The following is a 21,491-nucleotide window of genomic DNA, read 5'->3' on the forward strand; positions in this document are numbered from 1 at the left end:
ACAAACTATTTACAACGTCAATAAACGCTTTGCACTTTAAGTACCTTTGGAAGCATTTTGAATGAGGTTAATAATTTTCGTGTTACTTGCTATCGAATTAATAATTAACAAAGTTACACTCGTCGTTAAATTTTATAATCACGCGTAAAAATTCGTTTAATGGCGATAGCACCAACACGTATACAATTTAAGAAAGAATTTATTTATTAAACTTTATTGTCGTATACGTAACTTCTGCTAAAATTAATTCAAATAGAGCGATTCCAAATATATAAGCAAACCTTACTGTCAAATTTATTTTATCGTTTACAAAAACCCCTTTCTAATTTTAGACGAGTTCGTAGGAATTAAGCCACTTTGTTTGCATCTGACCACTAACTAAACAAAACCATATTGTAAATCAATAAAGCCTAAGGGATAATACACTAACCAATTAAAAGGGGCTGGGGTACTGTATTCTATCAAATATATTGGTACAAACACCACGCTTGTTGCGCACGGTTTGACCCAAATTTTATTTATTAATTTGCGCATACAAAACGAGTGGTTACAAAAATATATATATAATATTTCTAATGACAACTTTGCTAAGATAAAATAATATTTAGTGAATAATAAAAGTACGAAAATTTTATGTAGGTAGCGAAAACATGAACTTTTTAAATAAAATGATGTAAAGAAAAATTACCCATAAAATATACAATGTAATTTAAAGAATTTATCGGCCGTATACAACAGCGGGTGACATTCCATCGCAGGGACTTTTAGTAGGAAAGCATTTGTTGAGAAGCGTTGAAGCAGACGGCAACTTCTTGGTCATTTCGCTTTCTGAACTATAATTTTGTACCTCACAAAATGGATCTACGGACTTGATTGTGATATTTTGATTAAACGACTGAGGATCATGATGATTTGTAAGATTTAATTTGTTCTCATCCGAATTGGGGTAACGTACGGACAAGTCTTCTGCACAAACAAAAATCAAGTTTCAGACACGTTTTTAAGATGTTTACAAGCTCAGGGTTTCTCGGAATTAAAAGCCTAATTCAACACGTTTAAATGTTGATATTCTAAAGGAGTAAACACACAAGTGTCAATTTAGCCTTCAATATTTATTGCAAGTACATAATAAATATATCTAAATAAAAATAACGAGGTGTACTTTACACAAGTGCCTTAAATCTGACATGTTATTCGTAAATAATTTGTCCCGTTTTAACAACTATTAATTTTTTATTAATAAATTATGTTGAGTCAGTTAAAAATACATACCGTAACGTTTCGGTTCAACCAAAATCTTCCTGTTTATACTTGACGAGCAAACAACACTTTCTCGCAATGCTTGTTGCGTGTTCTCATTTACTACAACTTTGAAGGAATAACAAAGTGACGATAAATTAGTCTCTGACGCTTCTGGACTCTGCAATGAAAATTTCGTAACAATATTTACTAAAAAAAATGTTGATAAACTACTTAACAACAGATTTTGGCAATGTTTTAAAAAAAATTTAATTTTAATGTATTAAATGCTCCCATTTACCTGATAGGATGTTTTAGAGTGTTGATCTAATTGTGAAACTGAGCTTTGGGTAAAATGTTCGAATCCGAAGTCTTGGTTATTCCTGGAACCTTTAACACAAAATCAATATATAAAAAACTAGTATTATTTGTAATATAAGCATTAATTGTAAATTTAAAACACCTTTTCTTACCAATCAAAAACATTTTTTCTTGAGGGAGAATTGCATTATTTTCTTGTTTAACGTTTGCTGGCATTGAACTGTAAAATGAGTTGTGTGTATTTGGATTACTATTTGTTGTACTTTGATGTGAGTCATCTGACATGTATTGATAGTCGTAATCATGAAGCGAAAAGGTATCGTTTGGCGAGATAATCGAAAAGGGAGCAGGAATCTCGCTGTAGTCCACAGATGGCATTGTACAAGAATTAAACAAACTTTGTTCATTAGTGTCAATATAGGGTTGATAGCCATTAAATTTTTCGGCATTAAATGATACTAGATAATCAGATTGTGTTTGATCTACTTGCATCACAGTTGTTGCAGCTTCTCCCAGACGATCGGCCACCGATATTTGGCTAGATTGCCACGGTTCTATAGCGATGAGTGGTGTTGGATAGTCAACTGCTTGTCGTTGAAATGGCATCGCATTGTGTGTGTATTTGGGCGAGGAGGAAAAAAACTTGTTTGGGTCTTGCACTGGGTAATTTGGGTAATAAGAAAGTTCATGATTCATTTCGACGCAAACTGGTAGGTAATCGTTGTTGAAATTGGCACATTGTTTTGGAAATTCTGTTTTTAAAAATTTAGGATTTTCTGCCTCGAAGAGACTCTGATTCTCGCGCTTGGACACTTTTCTTTTTCGGATCCATTCTAAAACATTTGTTCAATTTTAAAAAATCTTAGCTTCAACGAAATATAGATTTTTTACCATGTTTTGTAAAAATTTGGCCATAAGAGGTAGTATTATTATTTTATTACAATTGCCATATGTTAAATCAGAAAAATATTAAGGGCTGAAACGTGTGACCCGTTAAAATAAACAGCATGGCAAAACAAATATACTATAACCGTTTGTAATTTTTTGTAAAACATTATTAGCACAGTGGTTAAGCTTAAATTTAAAATAAAAAAATACTTACTCTTATTGCTTTTGCATTGTGACTTGGGAAGCATTTGATAAACTCGGTAAGCATCATCCCCCTTGCTTTTATTTAGATTAGTGAGTTTGTAAACATCGCGCAAAGAATTTAAGGCACATCTAAAGTTAGCTTTATGCTGTTTTACGTCGCGCGGGCTTGCACCTATTTCAACATATATGCAGATTTTTTATTAATTTAAAATTCGGGGAAATTTTTAATATATTTTTGTCTGATTTTGATTTATATAAGTTTAAACTGTTTAATATTTACCCAACGACGTAGTAATTTATAAATAATATAGATACGCTATTAAAAAAATGGTAACCTTTTTACTACACAAGGTTTGTGAAATATACGACATTTTTTTAAAAATTTATTGCCCAAACTTAACTACCGAATAATCTTACCTGTATGCTCTGACCACTCACGGAAGAGTCTCGCATCCTCGTCTTCTCTCCAACCGTGTCTAGCCCCGTGTTTCCACGGAATTCTGAAGATCTTTTGAGCTTTGTTTTCCCACACCAACCCTGGATATCTAGGGTGTCCTATTCTCATTTCCAACCAATCTCGTAACCTTAAAAATTCAAAATATTTTTACTAAATGTTTATTTTAATAAAAATTCTCGTTGTGATTTAGATTCGTAGGTTATTGTTTTAGAGTATTTAGCTATAGATAATTTAACTATATTATTATATTGGGATGCAAAGATTCGGTTGTGTATACTGTTTAAATATAAGTTATTTGTTGTTATAGCACCATGAAACAAAATTATTAGCTATGAAAACAATTTCTTTATAAATTGTTAAATTTATAATAAAGTTGAAAATATTAGTAAGTTGGCTTTTAAATCTAAAAAATGACGCTATCTGTATTACATTTTTTACATTATATGAGTATTCTTGTATGCAAAAACGATCGCTTTTAAGCGAGGTCCGGTAAAATAAGCTTACACATCATTGACTTTAAGCAAACAAAATACCTTAAACGTCGATGTTCTGCAATATTACTTCTACTTGAGCTGCATTGTGCATTTCTTTGTATATTGTTGTAAATTGTCATTTTGAAAATTTTTTTAGTGCATTAAATTCTATATATAACTTCCTTCAACCTAAATAAAACTAAATTAAAAAACTGTACACGTTCGCTAAATAATTTGTTTAAATAATTTTTTAATTAAAACTATTTAAATTATCTGCATTTTATTTGTCAGCCAGCGGTTAATTAAATTCTTTTGAGAAAGCTAGATATTCTTATCTCTTGGTTAATTCCAAACGTTAGCCAGGCCAAATAAAGTTTAAATACAAGCCGTTAACAGGTTAATAACTGGTTCAAAAATTTATTATATCGTAAATATTAAACAGTTGCTAAAATCCCTGTTTGACTTATGATTACCTTACGCGTAAGGTTTAAAATGACAAATTTATACGCTGTACCCGCTTTTAAAATCGATTTTAACCTTGCAAACATTATAGAGTACACAATCATTTTGTTCAAATAAACGATGTTTGCTTGTTTTAATAAAACAGTTTCGTGATCATACTATTAGGTTTCGGCAAAATGCATTAGTCTATTACGTCACACTCCTCTTTACTTTTATTTCCTTATTTTACAGCAAGTAAGTGCTCAAGTTTATTGAACTGACATGCATTATTTGAACAAAAAAGTTATTACGCTATTTAGTTTGTTGGGTTTAATTAAAAATATCAAATCGTAAGGCGTACTACACGATATTTTATTTTTACATTTACTAAATTGGGATTGATATTGCAGTACAACGATATCCTAATTCCTAAATATTACAAGATACGTTAAATAATTTTTGAATTTTCGCTACTTCAAAAACGTTTTACCTGTATGCAAGATTAGTTCGGCTATCCAATCTTGTTTTATAGCAGAAAGTTTTAAAAAGTTTGCAGGTGCCATATTTAATCATGTTATTATTATGGAAGCACCTGCTTTCGCATTTGTTAACAATAATATATTCAAACAGATGATACGATACCCTGTTGTTATACGTTTGATTAATCCGGGATATGTTAAGCCGAACCGAGTACACTAGGAATAACTTTCCGTTTTATGATAAGACACCTGGCAGTCACCTTTAAATGTTTAATTATAACTCATTAGTCAATAGCACGCTTGATCAGTAATAAAATAAAAATTTGTCATCAGCGAACCTGCGAAGTCAAAATTTAACCGGTAATTCTGCCTAAAAGGCGATTTAGATCCGAAGCTTTCGTTTTTTTCAGCTGTACAAATGGTTATGATTTATGAAATTATGTAAAAATAAAGTCGTGTTCAACTACTTATGTATTTGTTGTTATTCAGTTATGCCAATGAAATGTTAAATCAGTTGCATTGCACGTTGTAGTTGTTTAATGCGACATTGAAATAATGTTTTTTAAATGATTTGTCAGGTTAAACGAAAAAATAAATTTTCGTTTGTTTAACCAGAACTTCTTATCCTGTTATTACAAGTGAAAAAAAAAACAATTTTCGTAAGTTTAACGAGCCATACGTTTTTTTTCTTATTCCGTGATACTACGCCACAAAAAAATAAACTAAACGTTCAAAATAGACCTTCTCCTGTACAAGTCTGAAATATGGGGGTTTTAATATAAGATAACATTCCTTTAAATAACGCAATTTATTTTTTCTTAAACACCATTTTAACAATAATAGGATTTTGAAGTTATTTTGAAACCAAAAAGTATTTTTTAACAAGAAAATTAGCAAGTGAGGTTGTAAGGGTAAAATATCTGATGACGTTTTTTCACTTTAATTTGACTACACCGAGAATTTGAAGAAAATTTCGTCATGCATAAAATAACAACTTTAAAATTTATAAATAAAAATACATATTGCTTTAGAGATAATATACTACAATATTTTGCAGAAACATTTTCAATTAAAATTCTTACATAATTGCACAATCGTAACATTTTGTTAAAAACTTAAACATTTAAGTTAAATTTCGTTTTTGCAACGGAATAGTATTTATGTTCTTTAAATTTTTACTATGATTTCTTGTTTAATTTTGTAGATAGATAGTCACGTTGTCCATATATCAATGTAGAAGTTAATACCAGAGTTGCCCCAATAGTAAATTTCCTTAAAATTATTTAATACAGTAACCAAATGTTTTAAAAATTCTAACATTAGTTTTAAAAATTCTAACATTATTTTGATTAAACAAGTATATTATACATATTTTTTTCAGAATTTGGCAAATATTTTTTTTTAAAACTTAAATTAAAAATGTTATACCAAGTTGGTTCAAGATCATGGAATACAAAATAGGAAATTAAACTGGAGAAAATGATAGCCAATGAAGTTGCAAAACCTTTGATTACATTATCTGCATACTTTACTACACAAGATACAAGTACCCCACCAAACGTCTAAATGAAATATTTTTTCTGATAAATTTCCTAAAAAGTATTATTTACAGAATATAAAAAATTTTTGCCCTTACCCATTTTTTAAATTAAAATACTACAAATTAAATTAGTTAGTATTATAAATTTCAACATTGCTTATGTGGTTTGTTTGTTGCTAATTTACTTACATGCAACAATAAAACGAACACAACGGTGAAATTGTAGCCTTGAAATAAACCATTATTTTTAATTTGTTCTCCATCTGAATATATCATCGCAAGAAAGGAAAAGAAAATCCCAAAAAGAGCTAAAATAAAATCAATGAGATTTGGTCATTTTAATTAAAAATCGAATGTTTTATTTTTGGTTGTGACAATTTTTTTATCAAAGATAATTTAACAGGAGAAAAAAAAATCCAAAGTTCTAGTTTATAATATTGTAGTCTCACAGTTGTGATCCTACAGCTTGAGTAATAATAAGGTATATGCTTTTGGCTGATTTTCATGTAATAACCGTAAAACACAAACAAGATGTGCCCTATGCTTTATCTTTATTAATAGTCAGTCAATTTGGTACAATTCAGTTTGATTTTAAAGTTCAATGACAAAATACGTTTAAATTCAATTTAAATTCGTTTTTCAATTCGGTATTCAAAGGTTAAACATCTCACATAATAACATACACACATGTCCTATATACCTTATTCAAATAGAATAGAAGTTAGTTGTTATACACTTCAAAGAAATAACACTTAACATATACATGGATTACAGTTAACACTAGCTCATTGGGACCTCAAATCTATACAAAAATGTTATGAAAACTTACAAACATCCAAAATCACGAAAAAGCAAAATGACATGCGGGAATCACATCCGGGACACCAAGACATTAAAACATAGAGATACTAAATAATATAATACTAAATTTTTCTGTAACAAATATATTACCCATTTGAATGTTTCTTATCCACAATGTAAGATTTGTTTTCTTGAGTAAGAATTCAAAACTAATCCCAGCTAAACCACTGGTAGTGCATGCTGTCAGCAAGACTAATAGGCCAAACACGTGATTAGATAATGCAACCTCGGACTTATATTTTGTTTCTTCAGGAAACTAAATATAAATATACAATAATGTGTTAGAAATAAAAATTCTTTTTAGTAGTTTTTTAGTAAACAATCAAAAATTATTCTCGCACTTGGTCTTTTAAGTTGCCTATCTGAGATTTGGATAATATTCACCTTTTAATTTAGCAATTTTTTTTGTATCTTAATCCTCGTTGTGGGAAGGTCAAATGTGCAACCTAAACATAGAGTAACTTTAGTTACTCCGACCCAGTCTCCAGTTGCCTGTGTCAGTTTGGGATATTATAGATCAGTGGTTCCTAACCTTTTTCTAACCACGCCTCCCTTAAGTATTGATAATACCCTTCAATGTACAAAATGTACTTTTTCTCGATTTATCTAATTAACTGCAGTTTTATGACTACTGTAAGTTACCTCTTTCTACCGAAGTTAAGATCTGTTTATCAACTTTTTTTGTGCTAAATTTTTAAATTTGGATTTAGTGCTTTGCCCCCCTGGTTAAGAACCACGATTTTAGATTATAATTGCTCTCTAAATATGCTTCTGATTAGTGCTGGCTCAGCAGGAGTTTACACCGTTTATGGCGCCTTACTCAAGGGCATTACAGCATTAAAGCATTGCGGATTAAACCCACAACCTCATATGGTGTAGCAAGTGTTCTTACCACTACACCATGCTGCCGGTGAATTATTAATAGAACACTGTTTCATAAAATCAGTGGTGATCAATTACTGCTTACCTGGACAAGAGCTACCCCAATCATAAGTAAAAACAAAGATACCCATTGAATTTTCGCCACGGATTTTTTTAATAACAAAACAGAAAAAATTGCTGTTGTTAAAATTTTCAACTGATATGTAACCTGGAAACGAAAAATATTTATTAATTGTTTTAAATAGTTTTTTTGCACCACATACACTTGCTTAAACTTTTAATTAATTTTTTTATATACTTGGTATGTTGCTGCATCTAAATAATTTGCAGAAACAAAGAGAAGGTTATTTTGAATTGCATAAAGGCCGGCAGGAAATGCAATTTTAATTGTTTCCCACCTATTCTTTAATAAACCATCATATATTTCCAACTTTAGTCTTGAAAAATTAAACCCTGTTATAAAAATAAATTAAGTTATATATTCATAGTGCTCTAAATAGTTTAAAATAATAAGTTTGTAAACTAAATTTAAAGCCTCAAGCTTTTAAGAATTTTAATCATATGATACTTAAATGTATATTTCTTTAATTTTTTTTTATAGTTTTGCCACCTACTGACCTAGATGGTTTTAGGAAGATTTATCACTAACCTCCTCAGAAAATATTTTAAACCAGTTGGGTAAAAGGGACAATACTAAAGTCTGGGATGCGGTCTGGGATTAATTTTTTTTTCTGGGATTAATTTTTTTTTTAGTTTTGCCACCTACTGACCTAGATGGTTTTAGGAAGATTTATCACTAACCTCCTCAGAAAATATTTTAAACCAGTTGGGTAAAAGGGACAATACTAAAGTCTGGGATGCGGGATCTTATGTGCAGGACTGTATGTTCTTATGTAAACTTTAACAAAAATTTGCGGAATGAGCGACAAAATGACATTTTTGTACTTTTCTGCAGGATAAATGCTGTATTTATTTAAAGGGCTGAAGGATAATGCAGGATTGACTTTAAAAGCAAAAGCGATTATTAAGCGCAAGAGAGGATTAGAGAGGATAGGGAAGGGTATAAAAATTTTTTTCCGCATTTAGCTGTTTTTTGTTAACGTTTACATACTGACATTTGGCCTCATCATTTCCCGCATCCTGCAACTTTAACAAGTGTTTGCAATGATAAACTAGTAGAAATCTTATGTTTGGGCGATAAAATCAGTCTTTTTGCATATGATTAGACGATCTAATTTAAAGGTGGTGCAAAGTAGAGCTGATGTGAATTTTATAAATTATTAAATAACTAGCATCAACGACCTTTTTTGTATTAATAAAAAAATTGTTACCTGATTGCACAAAAATTACAAGCACACTTGTTATGATTTTTAAACATTCGCTAAGAAAAATCACAGTACTTGAAATATACCTTGGTCCTTCTACTTCGACTGTACGAGTGTATCTTAAGACCGCTACAATTAACGTGTTTTGTATAACGAGCAATAACAAAGCAACATATTTACGACTTATCATTTTCAAAACAAAGGCAAACGAAATGTTTGAATGTTACAAAACACCGCGTAATTCACGAAAAATTAAAACCGAGTATAAGATTGTTAATATGGTATAAAATATGCGAGTCGAACTAATGACTTAAGTTTGGCTTCAGTGACACGCCAACATAGAAATATAGACACGCAATACCGTTTTGTAAGACACGCCACATCGCTTTGTGAGACACGCCAAGCCGTTGTGTAAGACACGCCAGAGTAAATTCGTCGTCAGACCAAACTTGTTTTAAAGACGCGCCAGAGTAAATTCGTAGTCAGACCAAACTTGTTTTAAAGACGCGCCAGAATAAATTTGTAGTCGGACCAAACTCGTTTTAAAGTCGGGCAAGGGTTAATTAATAGTCAAAACAACATTGTTTTGGGGTCACTTGCTGTTTAACAAACCAAGGTAATTTAATGTCATGCAAATGTATCTGAATAGTAGTTTTGTAGATATAACAAATTTTTTTAGAAATTTTAATACTTTGTTGTTTTTTAGTGCGAAATGGGCAGTAAAATACATTACGGGATTTAAGCATGTTGCAGACTGAACATAAGAAATGCTCCTCGCCGATATCAGAAATGTCCATTTACGGCTGTACAGAAAATTGATTACGATTTAACATATCGATTATTTATAACAATTTGTAAACTTTAATGTATTTTAATGGATAGATATAGCCAAATTAAAGTTCTTCAGTTCATCACGACGATAAAAAACATACAAGTAGCGTACATGTTACAGTTATGCACTTTAGTAAAGTGGTTCAAAGCTAAGCAAAATTTAATTTGTAGTCAAGTTGCATATACATTATAGTCAAACCAAAGTTATTTTGTAGTCAAGCCGTTAATATTTTGTAGTCAAGCCGCCAGTATTTTATAGTCAAGCCGCCAGTATTTTATAGTCAAGCCACGAGTATTTTATAGTCAAGCCGCCAGTATTTTATAGTCAAGCCGCCAGTATTTTATAGTCAAGCCGCGAGTATTTTATAGTCAAGCCGCGAGTATTTTATAGTCAAGCCGCCAGTATTTTATAGTCAAGCCGCCAGTATTTTATAGTCAAGCCGCCAGTATTTTATAGTCAAGCCGCCAGTATTTTATAGTAAAGCCACCAATATTTTATAGTCAAACCAAAGTTTATTTGTATCAACGCGTTTGTTTAATACGAACAGCATAATCTGTAATGAAAATCTAACTTGAAATCGTTGCAATTAAAGTTAAATTTTGCAACTTTTTTATTTTAATTAAAAACTAATAATGTTGGGGATTTTAGTTAAATAAAATCAAATGCTGCCTATTATGGAATATTTTTTTGTTTAAATAAATGCTTTAAATATTTATTTTACAATAAAAAAGCCTAAAGTTGTTATTAATTACTTTTTTGTTGTTTTTTTAACATGAACTAGATAGGTTTTAATCCTAAATCTTTTAATTTATAATTACTTCAAAAAAATGTTTTTTTAAAATATAACCTATTTGACAATTATACAAAACTTTAATACAAAAAAGCAATTAGTTTAAATGCAGTTACTATTTTTTACTGTATTTATATCGTAAGTTAATACAAATTAATTAAAAGAACTTTGCAAAAACACGCTAAAAACAAATCTTTATTTTTTATAGCAATTTTAGAACATTAAAATTACCCAAAAATTATAGGATTTTGCCGATTAAAACAAACTATTCTCTTTAAAAAAAGTTAAACAAAACAAAGGCAACGTAAGACGTGTAGCAACTGGCAAAACTAAAGCTATGAATAGTAAAAGACATTTTTTAATCAATATTTTAATTAATCTAAATAATATATAAATTAACTTAAAGCAATGATTTTTAAAGGGTATTTAATTTACAACACTGTGGTACGATATTTAATAAAATTAGGTAACGTTTATCATATCCAGAATTTGGTCTGACCACGAATTTACTCTGGCGCGTCTTTAAAACAAGTTTGGTCTGACTACGAATTTACTCTGGCGCGTCTTAAAAAAAAGTTTGGTCTGACTATTAATTTTCTCTGGCGTGTCTTTAAAAAAAGTTTGGTCTGACTTCGAATTTTCTCTTGCGTGTCTTTAAAACAAGTTTGGTTTGCGCCAGACGCCACTTCAAAATTATAACTGCTGTTGAAATATGCCTGATACGCTTCCAAATATTTATTAACGCTGCCGTAAAAAATCGCTTTTAAAAAATTTTGAAAAAATATTGAAATACTCTTACGACTTTGTTGGTTAATTATTTTAACAGTATTTATTTTTTTTCTCAATTTTTTGTAGCAATAGTGCTTTGTTTTATAAAATATCTAAATATATAAATACACTACCAAATAAGTTTATTAACATTAACTAAAACAAGCGAAGTTTCTAATTTAAAAGTTTTTGGTAAAAAAACTCAAAAAAAAAATTTAAAAAAATTTAACATTTTAAATGTTTTTATCAAAATAACAGATGGTACTCATAAAGTTACAAATAAACTTGTGCAAATTAAATAGAGTTTAACGGGTTAAAATATTTGGAAACATGTGAATATTTCTCAAAATTATATTTTGTTGTTTCTGTTTTTCGTCAGGCGTTATTATTACCAATCAGCTGTTCGACGTGTTCTTATGTTTCCTGATAGTTGTTAAACTCTGCAGTTTTTGGATGATATGATTTGTTTAAATTATTAGTAAAATGAAAAGTAAAAGGACATTTTCAGTAACCAAGATTCGCCTAGTCTTAATAGCATATGTAGCTTTTCAATATCAAAATATGATGTGCATTTTATCGACGCAATTGTCGTTTGCACTAGGCGAATCTTTGGACGGTCCACAGAATTTCCAAGACATCGATTTCACAAGTATGCTTTTAGTAATAACTGTAATAATTTACGAATAGTGCAAAAAGAAAAAGACTTTAATTTATACCAAGCCATAATCCCTCTTTTTCTCTGCATTTTGCATTTTCTAAGTCGTTTTCAAATGTTTTCGTTTTTAATGTGGAAAAGTTGACTTAAAAGCCTAAACATACAATAATATAATTTAAATTAATTCAGTCTTAAGTTAAAAATGATAATTTAGGATCAATACAGCATAACTTAACATTCTTATGCTTAAGATTCATGCCATTATAATTTTTTCAATGGTTTATGATTATTTGTTCATGTTAACTAAAAATTTTCCAGTTTTATTGAAATTAGCGCTGTTTTTTGCCAGATATATCTAGCAAAACCCACAAGTTTTGCCATCAGACTTTATTATTCTGATTGATTACAAATCAATCTGCCAATTGTTTTTTTACTGCTATAAGCAGCTTACCCAAAAAATTTCAGGGAGAGCTAACCTTCTACACTATGCCCTGTTGTTAGTTTCAAACTGACCACCTTACCTCCTTTCACTTTAAATCATAAAATTAATCACTTCGATTAAGTTTTTTTTGAACTAATATATATATCACCTTAATTCATAGATATTACCTTTGTGGACATGTTAGCAAGACAGGCAATGGAAAAGCTTCACGATGATTTAGACAGAGATGATGATGGAAACGTTTCACTAAGTGAGGGAGCCCAGGTATTAATAAAGATAAACTAAAAATAAAATTCTATGTTTTAATTGTTAAAAAAATTTGCAGACTTTTTAATTTTGAAAAGCAATCCATTAAAATAAGTAAATCTACAATCTCAATAGTTTGTTAATTAACATTTCATTTGTCCCCCAAATCTTGTTATTAAAAGTTGACATAGAAAATATTAGTTGCCATAAGGTTGACCCTGTAAATTCAAAAAGCTGACAAGGGTCTAAATAAAAACATTATTAATTACACCTTATTCAATTAAAAAAAGTTTTTGGTTTATGCTTATTTTTCTCGTTGTCTTTAAAATAGGCTTATAGATATATAATAATGTTGACAACGACACTTTTTTTAATAAAACATTTAATTTGTGTTTAAAACAATTTTAATCAACTCTAAATAACTGTTAAATTTTATGAATTAAGCTTTTAAAATATAGGCTATTATAAAAAGACAGATATTATATTGTTATACCAATGTTAAGTATTTTTAATGTTGTTTTTAGTTGTTGTAGGTCAACAAATTTCATTCAACAAAGTTATATGAAATGTAGTAGTATATAAAACATATTATAGTATTAATATTAACTAAGATACAATTCAATTGGTTTTGAACTTCCTGGGTAGATTAAATTACAATGTTTATCATTAGTTTCCTTTTCATTAGGGAATAATTATCTTGTTTCGATAAAGTTAGGGTACTTTCTACATATTTGCTTTTAATAATGTTATATTTAACTTATATTTAAATACCAACTTTAAAAGTGGCTTTTAAATAAAAGTTTTGAAAGTCTAATAATGGCTATTGTTGGTTTCACAAAGAACATGTTCAAGTTAGTTTTTAATCCAAAATAAATTCTATAAGTTTTTTATTAAACCTAGTCAATAGCCCTATGGTCAACATTTTATTTGTCGAATTGCAAATTAAATTTGCCTGCAATAATTTGCAGCACAATTGGTAGTTTATTTATTTTGTAGACATGTAAGTTGGACATATAAATTACTAGGCTCGATTGTATAAAAAAATCTAAGAAAATACGGCAAAGGTGCTGTGTAAAAAAACTTGGTGATATGGAAAAAATGTTAAAAATACATTTAAACTTTGCCACTGTTATGTTTAATTTTAATTACTCTTCTTATAATCTTGTTTTTTTTAACTAAATTTTTAATAAAAAAGGCAGTGTTACTAATGATGGATGCAATGAAAAATTAAAAAGCTTTTTGTATTTTTCAGTATATTGAAGGACAGGAAAAGATAAAAAACACAAAAAACCATAATTTACCAGGGTTTGCCACTGATAAAGATGGTAGAATAACTGAAAAAGAATTCTGGGAAAACTGGGAAAAATCAGCAGGTTGGTTAGTTTATTTAAATTATAAAAATTTGATAGGTTTTATTAACTTCTGTGAAGTTTTATTAAATAAAATATTTTGAATTTTTAAAAAATAGAAAGTTAATAACACTAAATGCAATTAGTGCAATGCATAATAGTAGGACATATTTTATATTGTATGGCAATTTATACATGAGATTAAACGAAAAATTTTAATATGAATAGCTGAGTCTTTATGTAAATAGCAGACTACCAAAAAAATTAACGTGTCATTTCCTTTAATTTAAAATGCCACTAAGTGAAACCAGTTAATCCAAGATTAACCTTTAATATAAGGGCTAAACTTTTTTTAACATTTGTTTAGTGCACAACTGGACTGTTAGTCAGATGGTAGATTGGCTTCATAATGAGGTGGGATTACCTCAATATGGTGACACTTTTAAGCAATATGGTATTTCGGGTGCTGCAATGCCAATGCAAGTATTCTTAAAAAAATTTAATAAGTTTCTATAAGTGACAGCATTGTATGTTTGCTCATGTTGCTCGTAAAACTGTGTGGATTATTTATCTTAAAAACGCATTCGCTCAAGTCTACAAACAAATGTAATTAAAATATAAAAATTGTGGATTTTAGCCTTGCCAATAATTGCTCTATAGTTTTATCACTTGTTAATGGAGCAAAAGAACATAGACTTAAGTTATGGCTTAAAGCAATGGAGGTTGTGCTGTGTGGTTACTCGTCATGTAAGTGGAAGAAAAAATTACAAGCACAGTTCCAAACTCATAACATTTTTTTTTGTTTAAAAAGATTCCTTTTAAATATAGTTTAGAGTATTAGGTCTGTAAATTAGGGCCTGAAATACCACAAATTTAAAAAAAAACTAAACACCAAAAAGTTGTCTAAAACTTGAATAAATTCTTATACTTGAAAAAAGGTAGCTTCATAAATACTTTATAAACCAATTTAAAATTCAACTACTACTATAAGCATTTAAAAAACCTAAGTTTAAACATTGTTATTTTTTTTATAACAATTTATGAATTGTTGCTTTATTTGTAATATTTCAATTATAAATTGTGATATTTTGCAGTTTTACCCAACTTGATTGTGAAATTTGGCAAGTTGTGAGTGTTAAATTGATAACTCACCGCAGAAAAATTCATATTCGTTCGACTGATATAGTTTTGTTTGGTGCCCCTAAATGTAAGACTTTAGAGTGTGTCATTTTGCTTCTTGCCTTAGTCTTAATTTGCTTTACACTGCTTTAAAACCTTTAAATCCATTTAAATCTTTGCAAAAGATTAAAGTCACCACTTTTAATTATGAGTTGTTAACTATTTAGCTAATTTTAAATTTTGTTTAAAATATTTTAGCTGAAAAAAGCTGAATTTAGTTGTAGAGAAAAGTGATGAAATATATCTTTCAATTATGTGTTTTTAATTAAGCACCCTAAACAAATTTAATTTGATAAATATTTTTTTTAAATTTTATTAGAAGAGTGTGATTACTTAATAGATTTGATTTTGCATTTCTAATAGACATAAATCTATACCACAAATTGTAATTAATTATTTTATTTTAGATTTTATTCTGTTGGTTATTGAATAGAATATATATGTTATACTGACCTTAATGATAGCTTAAAGCAAAATACTTTTTGCCTTATATATTGTAGAATGTAGGAATTGTATTGTATAGGATATAAAGTTTGCACACTCTACTGTAGTTTTTAACAATAGCAATGTTTGCCTGTTTAAGGATTAATATTAACATAATTAAAGATGTAGATAAAATTGTATTTCTTAGTTTAAAAAAAAGTGGAATGTACTTAATCACACTATTTAAATGCTCACTCCTTTACATGCTACATTTTTCCTCATTTATATTGGTTAGTATATATCACTCATCATAATATGGTCGCAACATTTACCAGTGGTAATTTAAATGCCCTGCACCACAAACAGCATTTTTTATGATGTAAAAATTGCACTTTAATTAAACTTTACTATACAAATACTGTGCTTGCTAAAACCTATTTTAATTACTGATTATTTTAAATCACTCAAAAATCAAAATTACTAGTAGCATAATCATATCTTTTTACGTGTTAAACCATTCTTAGAATTTTTTAGTTTGGAACTGGGCTTGTATGAGTTTATAAAATTCTTTGTTTTTTGTTTTTTAACTAATGTTTATCATTTTGTATGGCATACAATTTTACACTCAAGGTTCATAATCTCACATTTGATTGTCAGATTTAAGTTAAGTAGCATTAACAATTTCCTAGATTTTAGTTACTTCAAATCTTATTTCTAATGTTTAGCACACTCCGGTTTGCTGAAAGATATATTGTTGACCATATCACTGGGTTTAGCTATTGGTGGTGTCATGTTTGCCGTTCATGTGCAAAGAAAAGCTGCTCTTTCTGTATCTGTTATGCAAGATAAATTGCTCAATTTACAAAAAGAACTGCAAAGTATTGATGATGAAGATATGTGGTATTAAAATTTATTTAGATTAACTTAGTTGTAATTAAAAGTTTTTTTGTTGAATTTTTTATTTTTAAACCTCACCTATGCTACATTAAAAACATAGTTTTAGCATCTTAAAAAAAGTTATCAAAATTTTAACCAAATTACTAAAACTTATATAAAAAGAAATGTACATGAATATAGTACTTTTATATCATATTGATTAATTTTATTGATATAACTATTTAAGGCATAGATAAATTGATTGGTTGTAAATGACTTGATTAATGTTTTGATTTAAGGATTAAAGAAAGGGATAGTTTTCATTCAATGTTTCCCAAAAATGCTGAGGTAAACTTCCGTTTCAAAGTTTGTTATATTTTATTAAATTAAATAGTAGAAAGAAAATCTGTTAAGTTAATAACAAAATATTAAAATATTACATTTATGCAAAATTTTTACTTTTAATCAAAAAATTTTAAAACAAATTTTAAACAAAAAAATGTCCCAAATAAATTTAATACATCATTTAATTTTACAAAACTAAGCTAAAATATTTAAAATATTAAAGGTGTCATCTTCTAATACTTCTCTTGAGAGTGATTCTACGATGCATTCAAAACTTCAAGAAGCTTTAACTGAGTTAGCCGACACTAAATCCTCTCTAGAGGAGGCTGAAGAAAGACTGAAGTTAAATTTTAAAAAGTGGACCCCTGATAAAAAGCTGATAAATTGTCTAAAGGTGGGTATTAGGGTTTCAATAATAAATTTGTGATTTTAGGATATTTGACTATATAATGAAAACAAATTATTAAATGTGGTTGTCGTCCTTAACGTTTTTTTTGGTCTTTCTGTATTTTTAAAGTTTTTTTGTACTTTTAATATTTTTAATTTAAAGTTATTATCATTAAAAAGAGTTTCTGTTAAAGGAAACTTATCAAGTTGAAATAAAATTTCATGATGTCAAAAGAGAAGAAGCTCAGAAAAAGGTTGAAGCAGCAAAGTCTCAGGTTTCTAAACTTTTTAAAGTATTTTACGCAAAGTTTATAATAATATTCTATGTTTATTTATTTATCCTTTTTTTAACTTACGTTTTTTGAAAATGTGTTATAAAAAATGCATGATATCTTAAATAAGTATATCTGAAGGAGTTTTTTTATTAGCAAGACATCTTTTAAAATGATAATTTAATTTTTAATTGGAAAAGGTTTATTGATTACCACAAATTTTGTGTAAGGTTTAAAATGTCAGCAACCTTTTTACTACTCTGTCATGCGTTTCCTGTTCATTTTGTCCAATCCATTTTATTAGTAACTTCCTTATAATAAGTGCACGCCTAAACCTGACTGTATAAAAAAAATTTAAAAAACTCGTTATATGACGGAAATGATTTAAATGGATTTGAATAATGATAAAAAGTTTTATGTTTGTGTTTTGTCTAATACAGATAATAAGATTTATCTTATTATAATGTTTTTCTTTTGCACAATTTTATTACTGTGAAAAGATTACTGTTTGAACTTTAACTTTATATACTGCAAAGTGAACAAAAAAATTAAACCTGTTATAGTTAAAAATATTTTCATGATATACTCAATCTTTGGTAATATGACTCACAACTTATATAGCAAAAAAGAATTAAGTAAAATTATATATTTGTATTTAATACAAATGTTAATTTAAAAAAAAATTTACCCTTACTAAAAAATAAAGTTAACCTTTCTTTTAAATGTTAGACTATTTTTTACCAACCAGAAAACCATAAAAAAACTTTAAATTTATGTTTATTTAGTTTCACAAAATGAAGCGTAGATCAGGAATTTTTAGCTCAGTCCAGTTTATTCATAGTAGACAAGTGGATCGCTTTGATTTGGAAGTCCAAACTGCAAAGTAAATTTTTCTTCTACTCTACAAATACCTGCATTAAGTTTAATTTAGACTAATTTTTTTTGTATTATTTTAACTTTTCTCATTTTAAGATTTTTAAAATAGGTTTCAAATATTTTGTAAAAATTTTCTTTTAAATTGATTCTTTTGCTATTAAAAGGTTTTTTGATTTTTTTAATATATTGTTTTTGTGACAGAGAAGCCCTTAGAGAAGTGCAACATGATTCAAGAGAACATCGTAAACGTTGGACGGATATTGAAAAACTTTGTAGTCACAAATTCACTTACAAACGTAAACTATCCTCTCCAATTACCATTTCATCGTCTAAAAAGCCAGAAAAAGTCGAAAAAAATGAAAAAGTTGACAAAGCTGCTAGTGGAGAGGGCTCCAAATCAGCAAGTAGTTTTTTTGTTTTATGGTGTAGATATTTCGGAAAAAAAATCGTTTAAATTAGTATAAGTAGAAGGCTGTTTTAAATTTTTTAGGATTTTTTGTCTTTTTATATTAAAGCAATAACCTTTTTTTAGCTGTATAATGATGTAATGTAGTTACATTATTATATAAGATAAGTAGCTTTAATGATAAAATAAAGTTTTACTCTATTTAGTGGTTTTAAAATAAAGTAAATTTTTGGAGTTTTTAATATCAAGTAAAATGTTTGATTTACTGAGTATAAATAAATTAATAATAGCTCACAGTTTTGGTTCAGCGCTTATTACAAAAAATTGTTTACCTGACTTAAAACCATTGTAAAAATATTGCCACAAAAATGCAACAAATAATTTTATTAAAAAGGTAATTTTATTTGGAGCAGGGCTGAAATTTCGATTGAAAATGTTAAAAAATATGCTTAACAAATTTCACATGGTAACTTTTACATTTTTTATTTAGTTTTTGGATAGATTAGTCTACCTTGATAACAATATGTTTTATTGTCTATTTTAAAAATTAAAATGTTAATAACATCCAATAAAAGTTTCAGAAGTCCTACCCACAAAATTAACTGATTCAAAACCAGTAATTCCTCACCCTGCTTCATGTCCCACATTAACCAACTTTACCGACCAAAGAGGCCGACGAGCTACAGAACCATTGTAAGTACAGTGGATAGCATCAATTAATATTACTTAGTGACAAAATAAATTTAAATAAAAATTTTCGAAGCTGTTGTATCAAAAAAAAAAAACTTTAAAAATATTTATAATTTTACTTATTCTTATAAGAAAGGGCTTTGCAGTCTAAACCATTATTGTGCTTCTTTTTAATAAATAAATGTTAAAATGACCTAAATGCTAGCACAGCAGAAGTTTGTTTCATTGTAGTGTTTTTTTATATTATACAGAATAGAAAGATCATCATCTGCTACTGAAGGAAAACTACCTTTAAAAGCAAAACAAAACAGTACACCCATTATTGTTGAAGAAAGCTACACTACTGCCTTAACAGAAAACAGCAAAAATTTGGTCAATAATCGTCAAGAAAATAATAATGTAGCTGAAACAAACAAAGCAGAAGTGTCTAAAGGTGATATTTCAACAAAGAAAGAAGAGATAAATGGTTCCATTAAACGTACACCATCATCTGTATCCACTCAATCACATTTACATTTATTAAAAGACAGTGGTCCTAATAGTCAATCACTACCTGACCTAACCATACCAAAAATTGAGAAAAAAAGCAGTAAATCGCCGACATCAGTTAGCAATTTTAAAATGAAAAAGGGATTTCCTAAAGCTTTTTTCAACAGTTTTCGAAAGAGTAAATAGACTTGTTGGTATAATGTGCAATGGGTATTATAGAATTATACATTTTTGGCAATAAGTTAATAACAAATTGTTTAACATTCCGAAATTGGACAGCTTATGTTAATTTTAACATTCCAATATTTCAAATACAAAATGGCTTTTACCAAAAATGCTAGCACATTCTATTTTTTAAAACTTTGTTTATTTTTTTGTAAATTGTGCTTTAATTTAAGATATTAAGATATTTGTTTTATGTTTGCACTTAATACTAACTGTTAAAATGCATAATGAAATATGCTTCAATGCTCACTAGTTTTGCTGTATAACTACAATAACGAAAATAAAAACAAATTGATAATCCTTTATTTGCATCCTGAGAAATAACAGGCTTATTTCCCAATTAGTATACACATTTGTATTTGCAACATAAAAATATTTTAGCTTTTAAGAATTCCCTTGTCTGGTACCTTCTCTAAACTTGATGATTTGTTACTAACAGTTGGCTGTAATTTCAAAATATTTTAGGTTTTTTTTGTTGTATGGGGTATACACTTCATAGTTTTTGTTTAATTACAAATTTATTGCCAAATGCCATTTATTGCAAAATGCCATTACTAAATTCTAAATATTAAATGCAATTACCTTAGATGTAAGTGTATGCCATTACACTATATGTAGGTGTATATAAAACTAATAGGCTATTATGAAACTTGGTTAGGAACAAACACGTCATTTAATGTATAAGCCTTTTTAATTGTTTATCTCTTAAATCGTAATGCGTGCATCTATTTTGTCACGTGACGTAATTATATAAGTAGTAGTTAAGGGTATGTGTATCATCTACGCAATAATAAACTAACAGGAAAGCCAGGTTACAAATAATTTGGTATTGATTTTTTTATTTACTACCCAAGCTAAATGTGTGTTAGCAAAAATATACCTCGTCCAAATCAAATAGAATTGTTTCGTTCATTTCAGTGCTAGCAATACTGACACGGCGGGCCTGCCTTCCAGTAGGCACTTTAAGCTCATTGTTTTTTCCAACTGATATGGAACTGTTTAAATAAAAGATGTCTTAACGTTTAATCTTTATAGCGGAGTTGCAAATGGTATAATTGTAAGCATCGTACCTGAGCCTTCAAACGAAATCAGCAACATATTTAAAAAAACTATCCCCAATTTAAAAAAAAT

At 28.4% G+C, this 21,491-nt stretch overlaps 2 protein-coding genes and 1 long non-coding RNA gene across 4 annotated transcripts; 1 reads left to right on the forward strand and 2 right to left on the reverse strand.

Moving 5' to 3' along the window:
* Positions 1–1,016: 1,016 nt before the first annotated feature.
* LOC145763794 (uncharacterized) lies at positions 1,017–1,775 on the reverse strand. Its single transcript, XR_014288454.1, has 4 exons — positions 1,713–1,775; positions 1,541–1,629; positions 1,273–1,420; positions 1,017–1,070 (listed from the first exon to the last, which is right to left on the reverse strand). It is a non-coding gene; the product is annotated as an uncharacterized LOC145763794 (long non-coding RNA).
* Positions 1,776–5,332: 3,557 nt separating this feature from the next.
* LOC145754658 (UDP-N-acetylglucosamine transporter-like) lies at positions 5,333–9,371 on the reverse strand. The gene is made up of 7 exons (XM_082570759.1): positions 9,117–9,371; positions 8,084–8,238; positions 7,871–7,993; positions 6,994–7,159; positions 6,232–6,350; positions 5,931–6,064; positions 5,333–5,774 (listed from the first exon to the last, which is right to left on the reverse strand). The coding sequence occupies exons 1-7, from the start codon at positions 9,298–9,300 to the stop codon at positions 5,681–5,683; spliced, it is 975 nt and encodes a 324-aa protein (XP_082426885.1). The 5' UTR covers positions 9,301–9,371; the 3' UTR covers positions 5,333–5,680.
* A 2,529-nt stretch (positions 9,372–11,900) lies between these two features.
* On the forward strand, positions 11,901–21,030 carry LOC145750861 (stromal interaction molecule homolog). 2 transcript variants are annotated; one of them, XM_082566943.1, is made up of 13 exons: positions 11,901–12,149; positions 12,758–12,861; positions 14,096–14,216; positions 14,560–14,671; positions 14,830–14,939; positions 16,520–16,694; positions 16,970–17,018; positions 17,239–17,409; positions 17,597–17,677; positions 18,460–18,557; positions 18,752–18,954; positions 19,532–19,649; positions 19,898–21,030. In XM_082566943.1, exons 1-13 carry the CDS (start codon positions 11,984–11,986, stop codon positions 20,319–20,321), a joined length of 1,932 nt encoding a protein of 643 aa, XP_082423069.1. In that variant the 5' UTR covers positions 11,901–11,983; the 3' UTR covers positions 20,322–21,030. The 2 variants fall into 2 exon arrangements, with proteins under 2 accessions (XP_082423069.1, XP_082423062.1); XM_082566936.1 differs by lacking the exon at positions 14,830–14,939 and adding an exon at positions 15,287–15,399.
* Positions 21,031–21,491: the final 461 nt, after the last annotated feature.

Source organism: Corella eumyota, chromosome 1, assembly GCF_963082875.1.
Source record: "Corella eumyota chromosome 1, kaCorEumy4.1, whole genome shotgun sequence".
NCBI classification, from domain to species: domain Eukaryota; kingdom Metazoa; phylum Chordata; class Ascidiacea; order Phlebobranchia; family Corellidae; genus Corella; species Corella eumyota.